Below are 18,419 nucleotides of genomic sequence, written 5' to 3' on the forward strand. Positions count from 1 at the left end.
ACGAGACAAAACCTTAAAATTGACGTATTACGTGTAAGAGTAGCGATTGCTTGCTATCTGGATTGAGGAATGGAGATTTAAAAAAAAATATTAATACTAATTTTATTTTATGATTTAGCAAATAAAGGAAAATAAATTGAAATATTATTTTGGTATTTTATTTTCAAATAGTAAACAGATATTTTAAGAAATAATGAAAGTATTAAAAAAAATGTACCTATGTAGATACTTCATCTTATATGATCATATTAGGAAGGGATTTTTATTCTGATATAACCACATCAAGACTTTACCATAATTGTCCGGTCCATGGCTTATAAAAGTTTTTACTTTATAAGCCATAGACCGGACCCATGGCTTATAAAGTAAAAACTTTACAAAAAGCCATATTCCAATAACCTCTGAACCAAATTACGTTACATCCAAATCAGGTAACTACTAACAAAATAAAACCAAAAATCACGATTCCCAACCACAAATTCAAAAACTCCTGACTAGTTAAAAATGTTTAGCATTTCCTTAACTGTCACCTATCGTACGTAATACGTATCTTTGAAACTTCTATTGTCTTAGTACAGTTTGACACGCTGCACAAGCACGATGCTTTCCAAAGCAATTATATCAATATTTATAACGGTCACATCACTAGACTTCAATGTAATCGCCGAAGGAATCAAGCCCAGTGAAATTATGCATAGGGATCGACGACAATTGCAATTGCTGTATTTGAATAGCTCTGTTTTGCAGGTATGTGATGTTAAAATTCTAGTTACCAACTACTATATTATGTTCTGGAGTCAATTAATTAGCAAGGCCTATGTTTTCTGCCAACATATTTATTTCTTTACAAAATGACTGTCAAGCTTAAAGTATAAGTATAATTATCAAAGACAAAACACACTCGACTTGGATTAAAAGTGTTTTTTTAACCGCTTAACAATTTTCAATATAAAATGTTAGTTATTTCACATTTTTTAATGAAATACCACTAAGTATACTTATACTTAGTATACTTACTTTTTTTGCTTATCGGTTAAACCAGGTACCAGATAAAGCCCCGAATTATAATACTAAAACGAGAACCAAGTTTCCCAGTTAGACATTAATTTAGTTTTTAGGACATTCATTTGTTTGAGTTAGAAATAAAGGATACGAAGAAGAATTACGATTACTAACTTAAACACATCTTACTTAAAAAAGAGAGTTTCAAAAATTCTGCTTATGCTTTTCTTATCTTTTTTAATAGATTTTCTCAGCCTAACTGAAATTAGTTAAGTTTCTTACATAATGGTATCCGTATTCAACATAAATCAATAAAAAATACATTTTTCCATCACTTACCCACTCACATAATACTGGTTCTCAACTGAATCTGGTTAGACTGGAAGCCTGGTTGGGATGATGATCTTACCCACTTTTACGCACATACACAATCTCTTAACTCTTAAATCAACACTCTCAATACCTCGAAACACTATAAATAGGTACAGCCCGGGTAATCGCGTCTAAATCATATCAAATCAAAAGTCAGAATTTTATTACAAGTACCTATCTATATACACTAGGTCCTAATAACGCCTAGAGGTAAATGCTAGATGTAATTTTGATGATCAGATTTGGATATGAATGACTATAATAAATTGTATCCACTAAATTCGCGCTTACAATATAATGTCGTCATATGTTCAGAGAAACAGACGAACCTGTTTAATCTAGTTTAGTGTAGCAGCTTCCACTTTTTAGCTACTGTATCAGTACATTTTTTAAATTAAAAACTTGTCATTGAAATTGGGCTTATCAAATTAACACTTCTTCCTCATCCTCACAGGATTAAAGTCAGAAAACTACCTTACCTAAGCAAAACAAATGATTGTTATGTTTAAGTATACCTGCAAGTTTAGACAGTACTAATTTCCAGTAACATACTGCTCACTAACAGCATTGCTTGAAGAATCCTTTAATTTAGATACAAAAATCTGATGTCCGACCTTAAGGTCATTCCGCGCCGTTTGGCGGTAAAGTGGATCTCTTGTTGTTTTAACTTCTAGGATATCCGTTCAAATCCGCGAAAAAATCCGCTTACATCCGCGGAATAGGCGGTGCGTGTCCTAGTGTCTGAACCGTCATGACTATAGGTGACATTGATAATTTCTTATCCTCAAAATGGTTTATATCTGGTTTGAAAGCCAATAAGTGGACCAACAGTGGTCTCCCATAATTTTAAATTAACGGAAAGATTCACTTATAAACTAAACTCCTTACCCCTGAAGGTACTGTAATTGTAGTACATCTGATTCAATGAATGTCAAAAGTATTACTTAAAAAAGTAAAACACATCTTAATCACCTATTACTTATATACAACAGGCTGGATGGCATGCAGGATTTTATTTTAATCATCTTAATAAAAGAACTGAAAAGACAGAAACCACAATTTTTCAATTCAATATAGATTTCCTAGACAAGCAAGTTTTCTGTATAACGGTTAAAAAACTGCAAATATCTTGTTCTTATAAAAAATCTAAGAGGCAATCAAACAAACCCAAGTTAGTCCCAAGCTTATAAAGGGTGCAAAGCCGTTAGGTAAATAAGTTGTAAGTTACTGATTAATACTTTTTATTACAATCTAGGATTATAGAAATAGGGTCGTCGGATTATGAATATCATTACTTGTCCCAGGCCTTCATTTTAAATTATTTACTTAAAGAAAAATAAAAACACTCACAAAGACCCACAACAAACCCGCAAAACCGGCGCAAAAACTGAAAAAAAAAAATACAACATCCGTTTTTTTTTTCTCAACCCACATTCAGCATCTGCGTTAACTCCATCAATTTCCATCGGATATCCTAAACGATTACCATCACTTAACGTATTACGGCACTTTAAAAAATTCGGCAACTCATGTCATTTAACTGCGCGCACGCACCTTAGCATCATGATTTCCAAAAAGTTTTTTTTTACTCTCACCATACATCTTACCCTAGTATACTCTGGTCTTGGGAAGGACTTGGACCATGGTGGGATATTGCACAGGGGAAAAAGACAGCTGTTATGGCCAAATAGTACAACTCTACAGGTATGTGTTTATAGAGATTTAGCTGTAACTGTAAAAGTATTTAAGCCGGATATTTTTGGATTACCGTTAGTAATGTCTTTTGATGACGGTTTTGCTCAGTTTTTTTTTTTTTTTGGTATTTACTTTAGGATATAAACTAACCAGGATAAGTACATTTGTCGTTCGTCAATTTAGTGATTGATTGTTGGGGATATTAATTATTGATCCATGATTAAAACATTCGTCCTGAAAATCACTTCTCCTATTCAGGAAGCCTAGAGTAAGCTCCTAGCACTTTCCATCTGTATACATAACCCTTTTTAAATCAAGCTTATTTATTATGGAGCCACTTTTACCAAATTGCAGCAATGTGAACCTTATCCACATTTAATTAAAGCACAGTTTTACTATAAACTTTTCTTCATTTCAATACATAAAAGACACACGTGTAACGGAAACCATAGCGATGTAGGTTATATTGTCCTTGAGACGAGTATATAATAATACAGCATGTTATCTCTACTCAATACCTCGTGATTATTTATTGGAACGCTCCACGGATATTTCCGTTATAATGTTATCAGAATCATTGGTGAGCTTGAAATTATGTTAAGAGTATATCATACTCAATAGGAATGTTCCCTTAGAGTACCCGCACATTGCAAACTTTCAGTCGGACGATAGTTTGGTTGGGCTCATAAATCTGTAGGAAGATGAATAGTAGTGCGCGCATAACAAAGATCAGGTATTTAACTGGTAACAGACCAACATAAATATAAGATTTCCTTTAAAAAAAAGTTGCCTTTCTAGTCAGTGTACCTACGGGTACTCGCAATTTGATTTCATGAGAGCTATTTAATCCAAATAAGAAAATGTGTCAAAATCGTCTCAGCAAAATCATCTCTTTAATAATGATCATGGTTGCCATAGAAAATCAAGCTTTGTTGTTGTTTGGAAATTTTTCGGTCATGTTCCTGCATTCAAAACCCATTTTTAAAATGCCTATTATTGTAAGAGAAAAATGCAAATGAGAATTACAGCTCTCATCCTTTAGAACGACACAGGCATACAAAAAACATATGATAGCTAAAATACGTTATGTTCTAGAAAATGTTGGATGTTTAAGCTTTTAATATACTCAGAGGGAAAAGGGTCCTTTTATCGGCAAAGGGGGCGACAAGGTAACTCAGTTAAGGCTCCATTTGCAACGAAATATACCAGTATAATCCAATCATGTGGTTCTCAGTAAAAATAAGGACCTATCCGCGTTGGTGTTTAAGGAAGATTAATTTGATTTTTCAAATCATTGGCCGCATCTTAATATATACTGTTTAGAGGTAATCTTACTTGGAAGTAATGTGGGTGAAAAAGTTACTTAGGTAAAGGCGTGATATCACCGATGTGAAATCAATATTAACTTGTTCAGTTCAAAACCTAAATATCAGTGATTTTGGAATCTGCATAGCCTTTTTCACAACTATATTGAAGTCGGCTCCCATTCTTACCAGATAGAGCTGCCTACCAGTGTTTTACAAGCAGCGACTGCCTATCTAACCTCCACAACCCAATTGTTGGGTTGGTTGTTGGTGACCAGTCTAACTACATAGAAGTTCTATGTAGTTTCTAAACTACCCGTAACGACTGCCAAAGATGTGTCAGCCGGCCCTACAGTTTATTTGTATTATGAATGTGACTCTAAATTGATTTATTATTTTCCAGTTTAACGCTGGCTTCGGCTTTCCAAGTGCAGCGAAACACATCAACGTGAACTACGCATTTCAAGCGAATTTCCAACTGCCGTGGAATCGAACCCAAATACCCATAGATATATTAGAAGCTAACTCTGGCTATGTTGGTACTGCAAGGAAGAAACGAGAAGCAGGGATCAGAGAAGATAAAAATGGGAATTATCAGGATGATGCAAGACTTTATCATTTCTATAAACATGTGGAGTCTGTTTTAGATGGGTAAGTTCGTACACGATATTCCTCTTTAGAGCTATGTTCTAGATCATTTTTAAAATCGTTTTCTTTCGGTTCAAGGATCGAATACATTGCGATGTTATAGATTCGGAAGTTGTGACTTTGCAGTCTTGTTAGACCTGTTATGGGATCGAGTCAAACCGCGCGAAAACTACCTCTTAATATTAATACCGTGTAACCTCAAGAATTAGCTTACACACCAAACAATGTAAATGCATAATCTATTAAGTACTGCACTCTCTTTACGCGTCATGCTACCCTGGTACATCTGAGTAACGTGGGACGCTAACTACTGAGCTAATTACTACTTAACGTGTTCATTAGACGTCAGCTGTGGTCCTGGCTAATTGTGAGTTTGCGAGAATATGAATACTAATCAGGTTATAATGTGCCCCACTGTTGGACTGCAATATTCTTTGTTATAAAAACGAGAGATAGGTAGACGTAGTCAAGTGTTAAGAAGTCTCACTCTTTCTTAGTAGAGTTGCTGCTTCTTAATTTGGCAAAATGCAGTATGACTTTGTCAGAGTATCAATTTACAGCCTTACTTATAATCGTGAATTAAATAATAAGTAATACTTAAGGGCTGTTTAAGAAAATTCTTACTTATAAACGTTGCTTAATCATGTCTTAACTAACATTTAATCACTACTTAAGACCTTTTTTTTTTTTTTTTTTTTTTTTTATCGACGTAAAATCATCAAAAGACCAACTACTTAAGACCTTAAGTAGTGATTAGTTAAAATGTTGCTTAGAAGGTGATTAGTCGGCGGCGACCTCTCGCGTCCGGCCCTGGTTCAGGCCATGGTCCGGGGCGAGAGGGAATGGGATGCCGTCGCCTCCTTCTGCGAAGCGGTCATGCTCGAGAAGGAGGAGGCGGAACGCCAGAGAGTTCGCACCTCTCATCCCGGCCGCCGCGCTGGACCAGGTAGACACCATGGGCGCCGGGTGTCGCGAGATGACTCCCGGGCACCGTAGGCGTGGGTCTGTGGGCGGTGAGTTCGGGTGGCTCATCGTCCCTCTGTCTGCTTAGACGACAGACCCGTGTCGACGGCGCGCGTTGTTCCACGCGCTCCTCAAAGAGATGTCAGCAACCCCAGCGAGGCCCAGCAGGGCCAAGGCCTGCCGGGGCTGCGGGTTGTTCGAAAGAGATACCGCGGCCCTGGTACATAAAAGGCCTATGACGGAACACGACGGTTTTTAGTCAGTAAGAGTCTGACACTCCCTCACCGCTGCTAACCCACAGCGGGAGGGGTCATTTGATGATTTTTAACGTCGGAAAAAAAAAAAAAAAAGTGATTAGTGATTTTTACAAGTAAGGGGGTAAGTTCTTAAAATAGGTATCGTTGATAATGAATGTAACTATAACAAAGAACAATTTATGGGATTATGGAATTATTATCAAGTATCAAGTAAAGCCATTATTGCCTGATGATGAAACCTTAAACAACTTTCTTCGTTTGAAAAGTGGTCTTTCAGTTTTATAGTTGTTACTGACGAACCTCAAGAGGCTCCTAACCTGAATCATCAAGCGATCAAAATAAATGACACAGCTTAACTCCGTCTCCCAGAATCAATAATCCAAAAGCAATTATAATCATAACTCTAGGTGCTAGAACTTAGTTCAAGTAACAGCAGCCAACCAATACATATTCTACTAACGATGTGTTGCACATTACTGACGTTAACCTCGGCCGTAAATTATGTTTGCATAAGGATCGGGTTAACCGCGATAGTTCAACGTATTAAACTACATATGTAACCACAAGGCTCCTGCCCTTTCTACTAAGTTGGGAATGACGGTGTAACTGAATTAGGTTATCTCTTTCTTTTAAAATTAACTATATATGATCTCAAAGGCTGTTAATGCAGTATTATCATATCATTATTATCAGCCTTTCGACAGTCTCACTGCTGGGCACAGACATTATCAGGTATATATACTCTATATTATTTTATTTTGTATTTCTCTAACAGACCACGGGACTATAGAGTCCCGATTTTTTGGAAGGCGAACGTTGAGCCGAAGCCAACACGCTGAAGCCCTTTTGAGACAACTTTAATAAAATGGTGACACAAATCCGAGGATTATCCCTATATAATAATTAATAATTTATTTCAATAAAAAATAGTCAATAACTGCTTAGACAGTATTAAAAATTTCATCGCCAACATAGGTTTACCGAGATCGGTTCGTAGTTGGGCGCCAAGCTAGGAAGTTAGACGGTTAAAGATGAAAAGTGACTTAACTAGAATATAAAGTTGTGACAATAACCGTAAAACAGTTTTCAAGCCATCACGTAGCTTGTAAGTGATTTCAATATAGAAATAAGTGTGAATCCTAACTAGTTCACCACGCTCTAATCGCACTTGTTAAGCGCGGTCTGATTTGTGAGACGAATTATCGCTTTTTCGTCTTACTGTACACTGACCTTTGCCATGACGTCTTTCAGTCACGACACAAAAATTTAAATTTATTAAAAAAAAACTAGCTTCCACAAGCAGTTTTATGCGCGTCCCATGGGAACTTCTTCACACACACGGAATAAGTATAAAGTTTATAGAAAGTAGGTACCTATAACTACTATGTTTGCTTGAACGTGCTTATCTCATAAACTGTTGGACCGATTGGAAAAAATCTTTCAGTATTTGATAGCTTATTAATTAAGGTAGTCTATAAGCTACCTACTTGTTATTTATACATGTTATAGTTCCGATAGTACACAGATAAAACAGCTAGCGGCAGGTAGTCTAGTTTTACAGTTCCTACCTTTTATCACATCGCTAATCCTTTCGGATTGTTTGCCAATTTAAAATTTGTAAAATTCAGCATGACACAGCAAGACAAGGCTCTAAAATATTTTTTTCTTACACTTTTGTTTACATGAATATCACTTTGCTCTAAATTGATTAACACAATTTTGGGTTTTCCGGATTTTCACAAGTAATAGTAGGTACCTATATTTACTTATATCTGAACACGACACCCCACCATCTAAACAAGTATTATTTTTTAAGTGAAATTATCATAGAAACACAACATCTACATTTAATTATACACACAATGTTGTACCTATTACAAAATAATTTGCATGGCTCAATTTTATATAAATTACTGCTAACTTTTTGTTACTGACAAAAGCAATTTGACAAAGGTGACAATAGATTGCATTGTTTGATATATTAATTAGTTTCAATTAAAATAACTGTTTATTACGAATTTAATTGTGAACTAATACAATTTTATTGGATGTTAATTTGAGCTATGACAATATTAACAAAATGCGTATTTGCGATGTCTATTTATAGCATTTATTAGAGGTTTTGAACGGTGCAATAAGAACACCCGGTTTTTCTTTTTGGATTTCTTAGTTTGTATAATGTTCCAAAAACTTTGTGTTTCTAAGGCATTGCGTATCTATGTGACAGTATGTCCGTGTGTTTATTCACGGATAACCGATCGGTAGCAAGATATCGAAATCATGATTTATTTCACTCCGCCACTAGGTTGCTTACGGAAGCAATTTTCACATAAATTGCTTTCGTCAATACCAATTTTGTGAATGTCAAAATTCGTTATTTATTACTGTTTACTGGTGCGAAGCTATTTTAATAAACATCGGGTATATTTATTTTGTCGGTGTGAATATTTTAATCCGTCTTTTCTGGGATGTGGATAAATCGGAGTTCCTATCGGATCAATCGCATATCCCTTTACGTTCATATAGTCATCAGGTCTGAAGTTTTGGGGAAGACCGATGGGTATTGTCTTCTAGCAACTATGACCATATTATAGCCACTGCTAAGTATTGGATACATTTTCTGTATGGATTAAGTTATACATGGAGCGATTAAGACACATCCATGATTTGAGAACTGCTTGTTTAACATTAACATATTATTGAAACTTCTATAGTTCCCCAAGAAAGACCGCCAGTACGTTTAGATATTTGCTTAAAAGTAGGCTCCAATCACATACTGATTGTAAACTACTTATTGAAGAAATAAATATTTTGTATTTTTGTATTTTGTATATTTCCAAGTCCTTACTGAGGCACAAGGCGAAATAAACTAATCACTTTTTATTAAGTATTAATTTACGTTATTTTTCATATTGTTTCCAGGTTTGGTCACAATGGCAGGTCCTGTGTTCTGCAGACCCTATGCCAACTTGGAGCTGAACCTCTTCACTCTGATGATGAAGAGGATCTGCTCCATGAAATGGCAACGTTTGTATTAAAGTAAGTATCTTGTGGTTACATTTTGTTTCCTAACAATATATTATTTGGTAGCGAGTTAAGATGATATAGGGAACCCTGTGAGTGTTACGAGTATCTTCGGAACAAATTGAATACTGTTATGTTTTTGTATAATGGTGTGCCTCGGTAATTTAAACAGGGTGCATGATCATTCGAAAAAAGCATGAAGTGCTCCAAACAAAGAGAAAGTACATCATCCCATTGTCCATGTAGTCTGTCATCTTTATTTATAAAAATCGAATTCCCCAAGAAGTCAATAACCAGATTCAAATCATCCCTTCAGAGTTACGTCACGATTGACAAGTGCAACTCAACTAGTTTCCGATCATTAGTAAGTAGTTTAGGCGACAATTATATGAGCACACACTAGCGTGCTAGCTCGCACAACTCACTTGTCGCTAAGTGGAGTTTGTGAGGTTGCGATGCTAAATCTGTATCGGGTTAGACATTCTTAACGCTTGAGTTGTATGTAAGTGGTTTGAAAATATAGGTAATACTGGTATATTAAAGACACACCGGGATACTTTCAAATTCAGTATCTACCTGCAAGGCTGTCAAATATTCAATCAATAGTTACATAAAAAAGTGTTGTACCTACTCAACCGTAAGTCAATATAACATTTACAAAGATTACATACGCAGGAAGTAGAGTACCTTTATTACATGTTTGAATTCTTCACCTAATGATAAACATCTGACTGAGTCTGTGTGTGCATAACTTATGGTTGTATAGTTTCCTCGACATATAGTTATGCCTAGCAAAAGCCAAGCCAAGCAAAAGAAAATATTCCGATGTTTTCAGTGAATTATTAAACAACGTTCTTAATTATGTTTCTTTATATTTCAGTCCCAAAAACGATGGCATCCACAACCTTACTGAAAAGGACGAAACTTACCCTTACATAAAGGCGTACACCGACGGAGAGAAACACGAAGACTGCACGAAGTTATACCGGGGATGTGAACTCTCCTTTATAGATGTATTCACTAAGTTACACAATCGATCTTAATTTAATAAAGACTGTTGTGTATTAAACTTATTGTGGAAATAATAACAGTGTTGAAAACTACGTCATGACACCACCATGCTGCTGTCGCTTAGTATTTAGTCCTTTACCACTTGAACTGTTTTTTTATTGAAGAACATACCTTGAACTTAACAACAAGTAGGGTTGGTACCGTATACTACAAACATTGTATTGTGTTACAAATGGGGTAAAAATATACCTTGTATTTACTAAACCTAATGGCGAGAGTCCACTATAATTGTTCACGCACATTTTGTTCGCATACAAAAAATTTGTACGCATCAACGCCATTCTACTGCTGGCATGTATCAATTTAGAAATAGTCACATGTAATTGGTTACATTTCAGCTTCCCTTATACATCACTTTTTTATGAATGTCAAAAAAAATATGAACATGCTAATAAAAAATGTATGATTGACCAATAAAACTAATAAAACTTTTATACTTTTGAATTGACGAATTTATTTTAATAGTTTACAGCTATGTTAAATATTATTCTTTAGTTTTACTACTAACGGCCAGTTTCTTCATCAAAAGTTAAAGTTAAAGTTATGGCTACAGTAATGTCTAAAGTAAAAGTAACGGTCAAATTCAATGTTTCTATTAGTTTTGCTGTCACTTTAGCCTTGACAAAACGAATTTGACCGTTACTTTTACTTTAGCCATAACTTTAACTTTAACTTTTGATGAAGAAACTGGCCGTTAGTCACATTTAAGCTACCTTACAATTTATTATTAACTATAGAAACACACCATCGAAATATATCAAAGATAAAAATATCCGCCTGCCCAACACTCAGTCTAGACGTACAGGGCAAAAATGAACGCGTATTCATTTTCATAAAAGTGAACCCTTGTACAGTACCTAGGTATCCAGGGTGTAGATTTTTATGTTATTTTCGGAAACAGCACATGAATCACCCACAAAATAGAGTGCATTACCCGTATTTCGTCCCACGCTATTCACAAAAGTCAACTTAGAGTGGAATATTAAGGGTTGCAAGTATCTTTTTATACTATTTTGGAGCTATTGTTATCTTATGTACAGAATTTGGAATGGAATCACTGTTTGGTGGTTAAAATTTTAACAGTACTGCATGTCGATTCTATAAAATATCACAACTCACTTCGACATCACTCTCACTTCGACTTCGATCTAAAGGTAGAATTCCGTGGACGCGACAATAGTCAACCTTTGAAAATGTATGGCACCGTTGTCGAGGCCCGTGACAGTCGCGCGCGGCCGACGAATTTCGTAAGCTGCTCGCGGCATTGTCAAAAATTTAATTCTGGTTTTACTAAAATTCTATAGATGTTATTAAGCGCTAGACCATGTTGAGAAGCGTACGGCCGCGAGCGGCTCACGAAATTCGTCGTCCGCGCGCGACTGTCGCAGCCCTCGGCAGCGGTGCCATACATTTTCATAGGTTGACTTTTGTCGCGCGCGGCTGCGACAATCGCGACCCACGGAATTCTACCTTAAAGTTTCGTGATTGACATTGTCAAACTACACTAGCGCTTCACTATCGAGCGTGTTGACAAGTTGAACTAAATCAAAGTCGAGATTTTGACAGATTTGTCAAAATCTGTCTATCTATAGGGGAGGTAGGGGAGAGATGGGCAGTTGGGAGACATGATCAAATCAGAATAAAAGGGGGGTCCTTTTATTCTGATTTCTGATCATAGTTTTGTTTTTTTTTAATTGGGTAGTTTACGTTACCGACTGGTAACGGTGTTCATCCATAGACTATCTGTCATTTCTGTGAGTTGTCAAGAACAAACACTCGTAAAAGTACTTAAATATTTTGTTGCGGTTTCGGATCGTTATAAAGAGAAAACTAATGAAAGGTATGTGTATTTTCTATTATTAATTATTGATTGTCAAAATCTCCAGTTACAATTATAGTAAGTCGATGCAATCCACACCTATTATACCTTTAGAAGAGAGTACTACAGCAATAGTTAATGGGCCCCACGTTTTTATTTTAGTCTAATATGACCGGGACCACCTACGTAGGTTGACAGGTAAGTAACTATTTTTTATTTTCTAGTTTTCAGTGCACATAAGATAAAATCGTTTAACTTAAAAGTTTTTTTACCGATTTTTTTTTCATAAACTAAGTCAAAAGTGTCCAATGCTCTCTATGGTAGGGAGGCTTTTCTTCGTCAGTGAAAATTTGTGAGGTTATAAATCTGCGCGAAAAATCCTTTATAGAATCTTGTTTCAGGTACCGTTGCCAACTTGATCTAGAGACTATTATATTTAAAATAGTGTTTAAATAAAGTTCTAAGTGTTTTAAAGTGATTAAGTGCCTACATTTAACGATGGCTAGAATGTTTTTGCTTAAATCTTTATTAGAAGAAGCTCATGCTTTAGATAATTTAGAAAAGCGTCAACAATCTGCTAGAATTCGTAGTTTACCTTTATTAACTCGCGATGATGACTATGTGAGCATATATAGATTGTCAAAGGAGCTAATTGACCAACTGGAGTCTGATTTACTGCCCCTGATAAAGCCCACAAAACGTCGAGGCAAAGGACTTACAACTCGTGTAAAAGTAAGTATTGACACAGTTTATAGTTGAAAAATTGTAATCAAGCACACAATAATAAGAAAAACACTTACCGTCTTACCACAAAAACTTTTAAACGTCAGTTTATGCCTTGTCTAAAAAAATGTCAAATTATGACGTTGACATATAGTTCATTTTGCAGCCAAAATTTTATTAGACAAGTGTAAAACAGGGTTTAAAGTTTTTGTAGTAAGGCCATTAGTTCTTAATAAGGAGTATTCCCTTTATGTGGTTTCCCCGCCAGCTGATATGTTTTCAAAAGCCTCTGTACTTCAGTTATAATATTGGTATTCTCTTAAGCATGAAAATAACCAAATTGGTCTCAATTTTGTTTTCACTAAATCCAGATAAAGTAGGTATTACATTTTTTATTGATTTATTGTTTCACAGATACTATGTACTTTATCATTCTTGGCTAGTGGCAGTTACCAGAAGGTTATTAAAGAGGGCATCAGAACTTATTTATCGCAACCGTCTGCATCTCGTTGCATAAATGAAGTAGTGGAAGCTCTGAACAATCCGGCCGTAGTAAAAAAATATATAAGGTTTCCTCAAAATCAGCAAGAAAGGCAAATTTTAAAAGAAAGGTTAGTACCTAGATATAATATAATTTTAATATTATTATAATTAAACTGACCCTTTTATTTTTAAAGTTGATCATGTTAGTGATTATTGTAAATTACAGGTTCTACAAAAGGTTTGGGTTTCCAGCCACCATAGGCTGTATTGATGGCACTCTGGTGGCAATGAAGAGACCAGCAGAGAACGAAGAACGGTTTTACTGCCGCAAAGGCTACCATGCAAGAAATGTGCAATTGGTAAAATGGATTTCAATGTTGTAATCAATTATAATTAGGTATAATAGAGTCATTGTAATTTATTTCTTTTTCAGATAACAGATGCAGATTTAAATATTTTACACGTGGATCCCACATATGGAGGAGCTACTCACGATAGCTTCATTTTTAATTATAGTGCTATCAAAGACCATTTAGAGGCATTAACAAATGCTGGTGAAGAAGTAGTTTTGCTCGGTAAGTAGATCCTTTCCTGACCCTGCTTCAGAATATAAGCCTAATTACTAAGTATAAAAACTACATAGTTATTTTTTTTTCAGGTGATTCAGGATATGCTCAGCGTGCCTACCTCATGACGCCAATTAGTGGCGCTGAAGAGAATTCCCCTGAAGCTTATTACAATAAGCGTCATTCAACTGCTCGCAACTCAGTTGAGAGAACAATAGGCCTCCTAAAAGGACGATTTAGGTGCTTATTAGTACACAGAGTACTCGACTACCATCCAGATGTAGTTGCAAAAATAGTAATTGCATGTTGTGTTTTGCACAACATGTGCAATCGCGCGGGAATTCCGGCAATCTCTATTTCCGAGGAAGAAAGAGTAGAAGAGCTTGAAATAATTGCTGAAGCAACAAGGAGGCAAACTAGAGATTTACCATCCAACGCCGATTTAGCTTTAGGTCAATTACGAAGGCGAAACTTCGTGAATGGGCTTTGGCGTTCACGTCATAATTAATGGGTGCTAATTAAATAGACTTCTTTTTATTATCATTATTCGGCCCAAAAATGTATGTTGGCTTCTAAATTACTAAGTCAGCCACAATTAACTATGCCGGATTGCTGAACCAGAGGTCTTGGGTTCGATTCCCGGTTCGGTCGACATTTGTGTGATGAGCATGCTTGTTGGCCGTGGTCTGGGTGTGACAATATGTATCTATACTAATATTATAAAGAGGAAAACTTTGTTTGTTTGGTTGTAATGGATAAACTCAAAAACTACTGGACCAATTTTAAATATTCTTTCAATAATCTTAGCTGATGTTTATTTTGTTTTGATTGAAAAAAATAAAAAAATAAACTTATGTAAATTAGCTTATTTATTGTTCAACCACCTATAACAATTTACCTAGTTTAGGACCTCGAAGTTTAGTTTAGGCCGAAGCCAAACGCTGAATCCCTTTTGAGAAAACTTTAATCTAAAAATTCTGTCCCTCTCTGCACTCCTCTCCAGAAAGGACTGCATGATCTGCGTATTCAATCTTTGTATCTCCAGCTGCTGTTCTTCCAACCTCAGGAATCTCTCAGTCATGGAGGAGAATTCCTATCTCTGTTGACGGCCTGTGCCAATGCTTGCAGCCCTTGACCGACTGCAGCTACAGCTTCAGCAAAAATTCTGTCCCTCTCTGCACTCCTCTCCAGAAAGGACTGCATGATCTGCGTATTCAATCTTTGTATCTCCAGCTGCTGTTCTTCCAACCTCAGGAATCTCTCAGTCATGGAGGAGAATTCCGTTCGCCGTTGTGATGGTGGAAGAGCAGCAACTGAAGACGTGTGACGTGCTGAAAAGAGAACACCTATTACTACATGCGTTAATAAAAACTCTTAAATAAATAGCTGCCTTTCGTTGTGATTTGTCTCAAAAATTGTTTTGATGGTTATTTTTAGTTTGTACTTACACACAGAACCACCTCGACTACCACGAACTGTCCTAGAGCGCCGAGAAGGTGAAGCCACTGAAGCTGTGTGACGTGAAACTAAAAAGATAAATATTTACATTTTAAAATTCTCGATCTAATGGTAGAGAATGCTGTTTAAATGTATTTTTTACCTACATGATGAAGCCGCAGTTCTTGGAATGACTGGGGAGGCTACTGGGGTGGAACCACGGCGTGAAGGTGAAGGTGTGGGCGTATGGGAAAGTGTTACAGTTGGAGGGGACAGGCTGGGATGATAAACATGAGGATTTGGAGGAGGAGTGTTGTCTAACTGGTTATTCTGAAACAACAGAAACAATCTTAAAAAGGCCCACTTCCTAATATTGAAATTAAATATCGACAATTCCAAGTGACACAGTAAATAATATTAAAGCACTTAGAATTTCAGAGATAGATACATACCCGTAAAATGCTTTGGCTAGTTCCAACAATGGAGCTGGATGAGGAAGCAAACAGTTTTCTCGAAATTGCACTAGCTGGTGGTCTGTAATTTCGAGGTGCTGGACTGTCCTCAATCAGGGCGGAATCCTGTAAATTGGATAAAATGGTATCTTCCTTGTGGGATAAAATTAAGATTATAATATTATTAGGGTTATTACAAGGATGAATTACTATTTCAATTATATTGGTAATAATAAAATGAATTTCAATATTTATAGATACTAATAGAATATAATCTAGACACATCATATACAGACATATTTAGTACAAAATAGCTTACATAAAATACAATAGCTGCTGATTCCTCAGTAGGCCGTGCCTGACTCTGCTGTTGTTGTGGTACATTAATCTATAATAAGTTAACATAAAAAAAAATGCTAGATAAGAGTGTAAAATAATGAATTCCATAAAATTATGAATTAAAAAATATCTTACGTTGTCATCATTAGTATTGTATATAGGTTGTGCTTCGGGTGATGGAGACGGCGTATCATTTTCCTGAAACAGGAAGGTAAATTTAATATAAAATTCACTTAACACTAAAAAGGGTCTAATCCACAAAAAAATGGGTGCTGTAAAAACGACAGCAAACCTTGCAGAGTGTTTCTAGTATTACTTACCAATTGCATTTCTGAATTTCTTACCGGAAACGGCTGAATGCCTAAATGTGCATCTCCTGTGGAAAAGCTTTCACCACCACACAAAGCAACAATCCTTTCCTCAACCTCAGTTAGCATCATTTCGTCCTCCACCCCACCACCAGTCCTACGCCTAGCAGCAGAGCGTGCTGCAACTTTTTTTTTAATGGCGCTTTTTTTGTCAGTCCAATACTACAATCAAACATTTATTTAAAATTAAAAAGAAAATTAGTTGTCTCCATTTCCACAATATTCTTGGTCAAAAATTGAAAAAGATTACATAAAATCAAAATAAAATATTTATGAATTCAAGGAACACACTTGAAACCAAGACTATCGGCTATCGCATAAGTGGTTTGCTTTAAGGAATGTGAAGTGGTTCTAACATACTGCTGCAAAAAAAAATACTGCTAACCTTGGTCCACTGTTTGTGGGTTTTGATGGTGCCACCTATACTGTTTAAGCGCACGGCTAATTCCTCCCACTGGCTTCGACTTCGCTCTCTGGCATTTTGCGTTCTCACGAAACCCTTCGCCAGGCCAGGGTTTTGCTCCATAAACTCAACCAGAGTTTCAACCTGAGCCGACGAAGGGTGAGACGACCTGTCATTTGGACTGAAATTATTGTTGGATTAATAAAATAAACACTTCTTTAATTAATATTATTTTTAACTTTATAACAAGAAATATAAAATTACTTCATGATTTTATCACAATTACGGCGAAAACCGGCGAAAACAAACAAGCTTAAACACAATATGAAGACAGAAGATACCCGATATATTACTTTCCTCTATGACAGAAGAGAAGAAAATATTGTCCACAGATTAATAATGGTATTGGCGCTGTCAGTATTTTTTTTCGTAGGGTAAGCATAGATTATATTCACAGCACGAATTTAGAGATTTCTGTTTATTTTATACTTAAAAGCTGCCTCAAATTCCTTACAATAACAAATTATAACTAAAACATCATATTTAGCTAAAATTCTGTGTCAAAACTGATAAAATTAAAAACTGATTAATCTCAGTTGACATTTTGTCGAGTGGGGAAGTCACTAGCACAGCATTGGTCGATGTCGAGCTCACTTCACTTCGCAAGTGATTAGGTGATGTTTACAGAATGCAAAATCAAGGTCGTTCTGAATCGAATGCGAAGTGAGAGTGAATAGCGAAGTGAAATGCGAGTTGTTGTTCGAATTTTATAGAATCGACGTGCAGGCAGGCCTTGGCCCTGTTGCGCCCCGCTGGGGTTGCTGACAGTATTCTACTTGTGTAGCCCTTTCATTTGATACCCATATTGAGGGGGCTGTGCCATTTTGTGCCGGCGGCCATATTGGATTTAATTAAAGGTGTATACAAAATTTCAGACCAATCGGTTGACAGGAAGAGGGTGAAATTTGAATTACTAAATTTGATCCAAGAATAAATAATAAAACAAACGGGGTGAGCTAAATAAAACCGTTTAAATATCTCGTAATGTTGAAACTGATTGTAATTTTTAGGAAAGCTCTTTCATTATATCTAGCCGAATATAAGAAATGGCAATAAAAGTTGATAATGATCTGTAAAATCTGATTTTTTATGCAATAAATTGTGAAAAAGTGCCCATCCCTCCCCTACCTCCCCTAAAGTATGAAATGACATTACGAATCGAAGTGAAATGCGAGTTGTTGATCGAGTTTTATAGAATCCCAGTACTGAAAAGCTCGATAAACCTTGATAATAGGTAATCAATGTTTTTTCGGGTGTACATTTCTGGTTATTGTTGTTTTTAAGGCATGAAGTGCAGATTTTTATGAGTAATACATGTTATGTAGATCTTACAGACTTATCAATGAGAATCTGAAATAGTGAAAATGTATACAGCAAGCATCATCAATCAAATGTAATATCTACTAGATAATGGTGATATATTTTATTTTTCA

At 35.9% G+C, this 18,419-nt stretch overlaps 2 protein-coding genes across 2 annotated transcripts; one reads left to right on the forward strand and one right to left on the reverse strand.

Moving 5' to 3' along the window:
- Positions 1 to 600: 600 nt before the first annotated feature.
- On the forward strand, positions 601 to 10,308 carry LOC124637203. The gene is made up of 4 exons (XM_047173561.1): positions 601 to 747; positions 4,777 to 5,024; positions 9,164 to 9,280; positions 10,146 to 10,308. Exons 1-4 carry the CDS (start codon positions 601 to 603, stop codon positions 10,306 to 10,308), a joined length of 675 nt encoding a protein of 224 aa, XP_047029517.1.
- A 4,470-nt stretch (positions 10,309 to 14,778) lies between these two features.
- LOC124637147 lies at positions 14,779 to 16,964 on the reverse strand. The gene is made up of 8 exons (XM_047173495.1): positions 16,909 to 16,964; positions 16,500 to 16,685; positions 16,291 to 16,353; positions 16,136 to 16,204; positions 15,817 to 15,942; positions 15,532 to 15,694; positions 15,376 to 15,453; positions 14,779 to 15,258 (listed from the first exon to the last, which is right to left on the reverse strand). The coding sequence occupies exons 2-8, from the start codon at positions 16,593 to 16,595 to the stop codon at positions 15,005 to 15,007; spliced, it is 849 nt and encodes a 282-aa protein (XP_047029451.1). The 5' UTR covers positions 16,596 to 16,685; positions 16,909 to 16,964; the 3' UTR covers positions 14,779 to 15,004.
- Between the last annotated feature and the right edge of the window lie 1,455 nt (positions 16,965 to 18,419).

The sequence above is a fragment of the Helicoverpa zea genome, chromosome 15 (genome assembly GCF_022581195.2).
Source record: "Helicoverpa zea isolate HzStark_Cry1AcR chromosome 15, ilHelZeax1.1, whole genome shotgun sequence".
NCBI classification, from domain to species: Eukaryota; Metazoa; Arthropoda; class Insecta; order Lepidoptera; family Noctuidae; genus Helicoverpa; species Helicoverpa zea.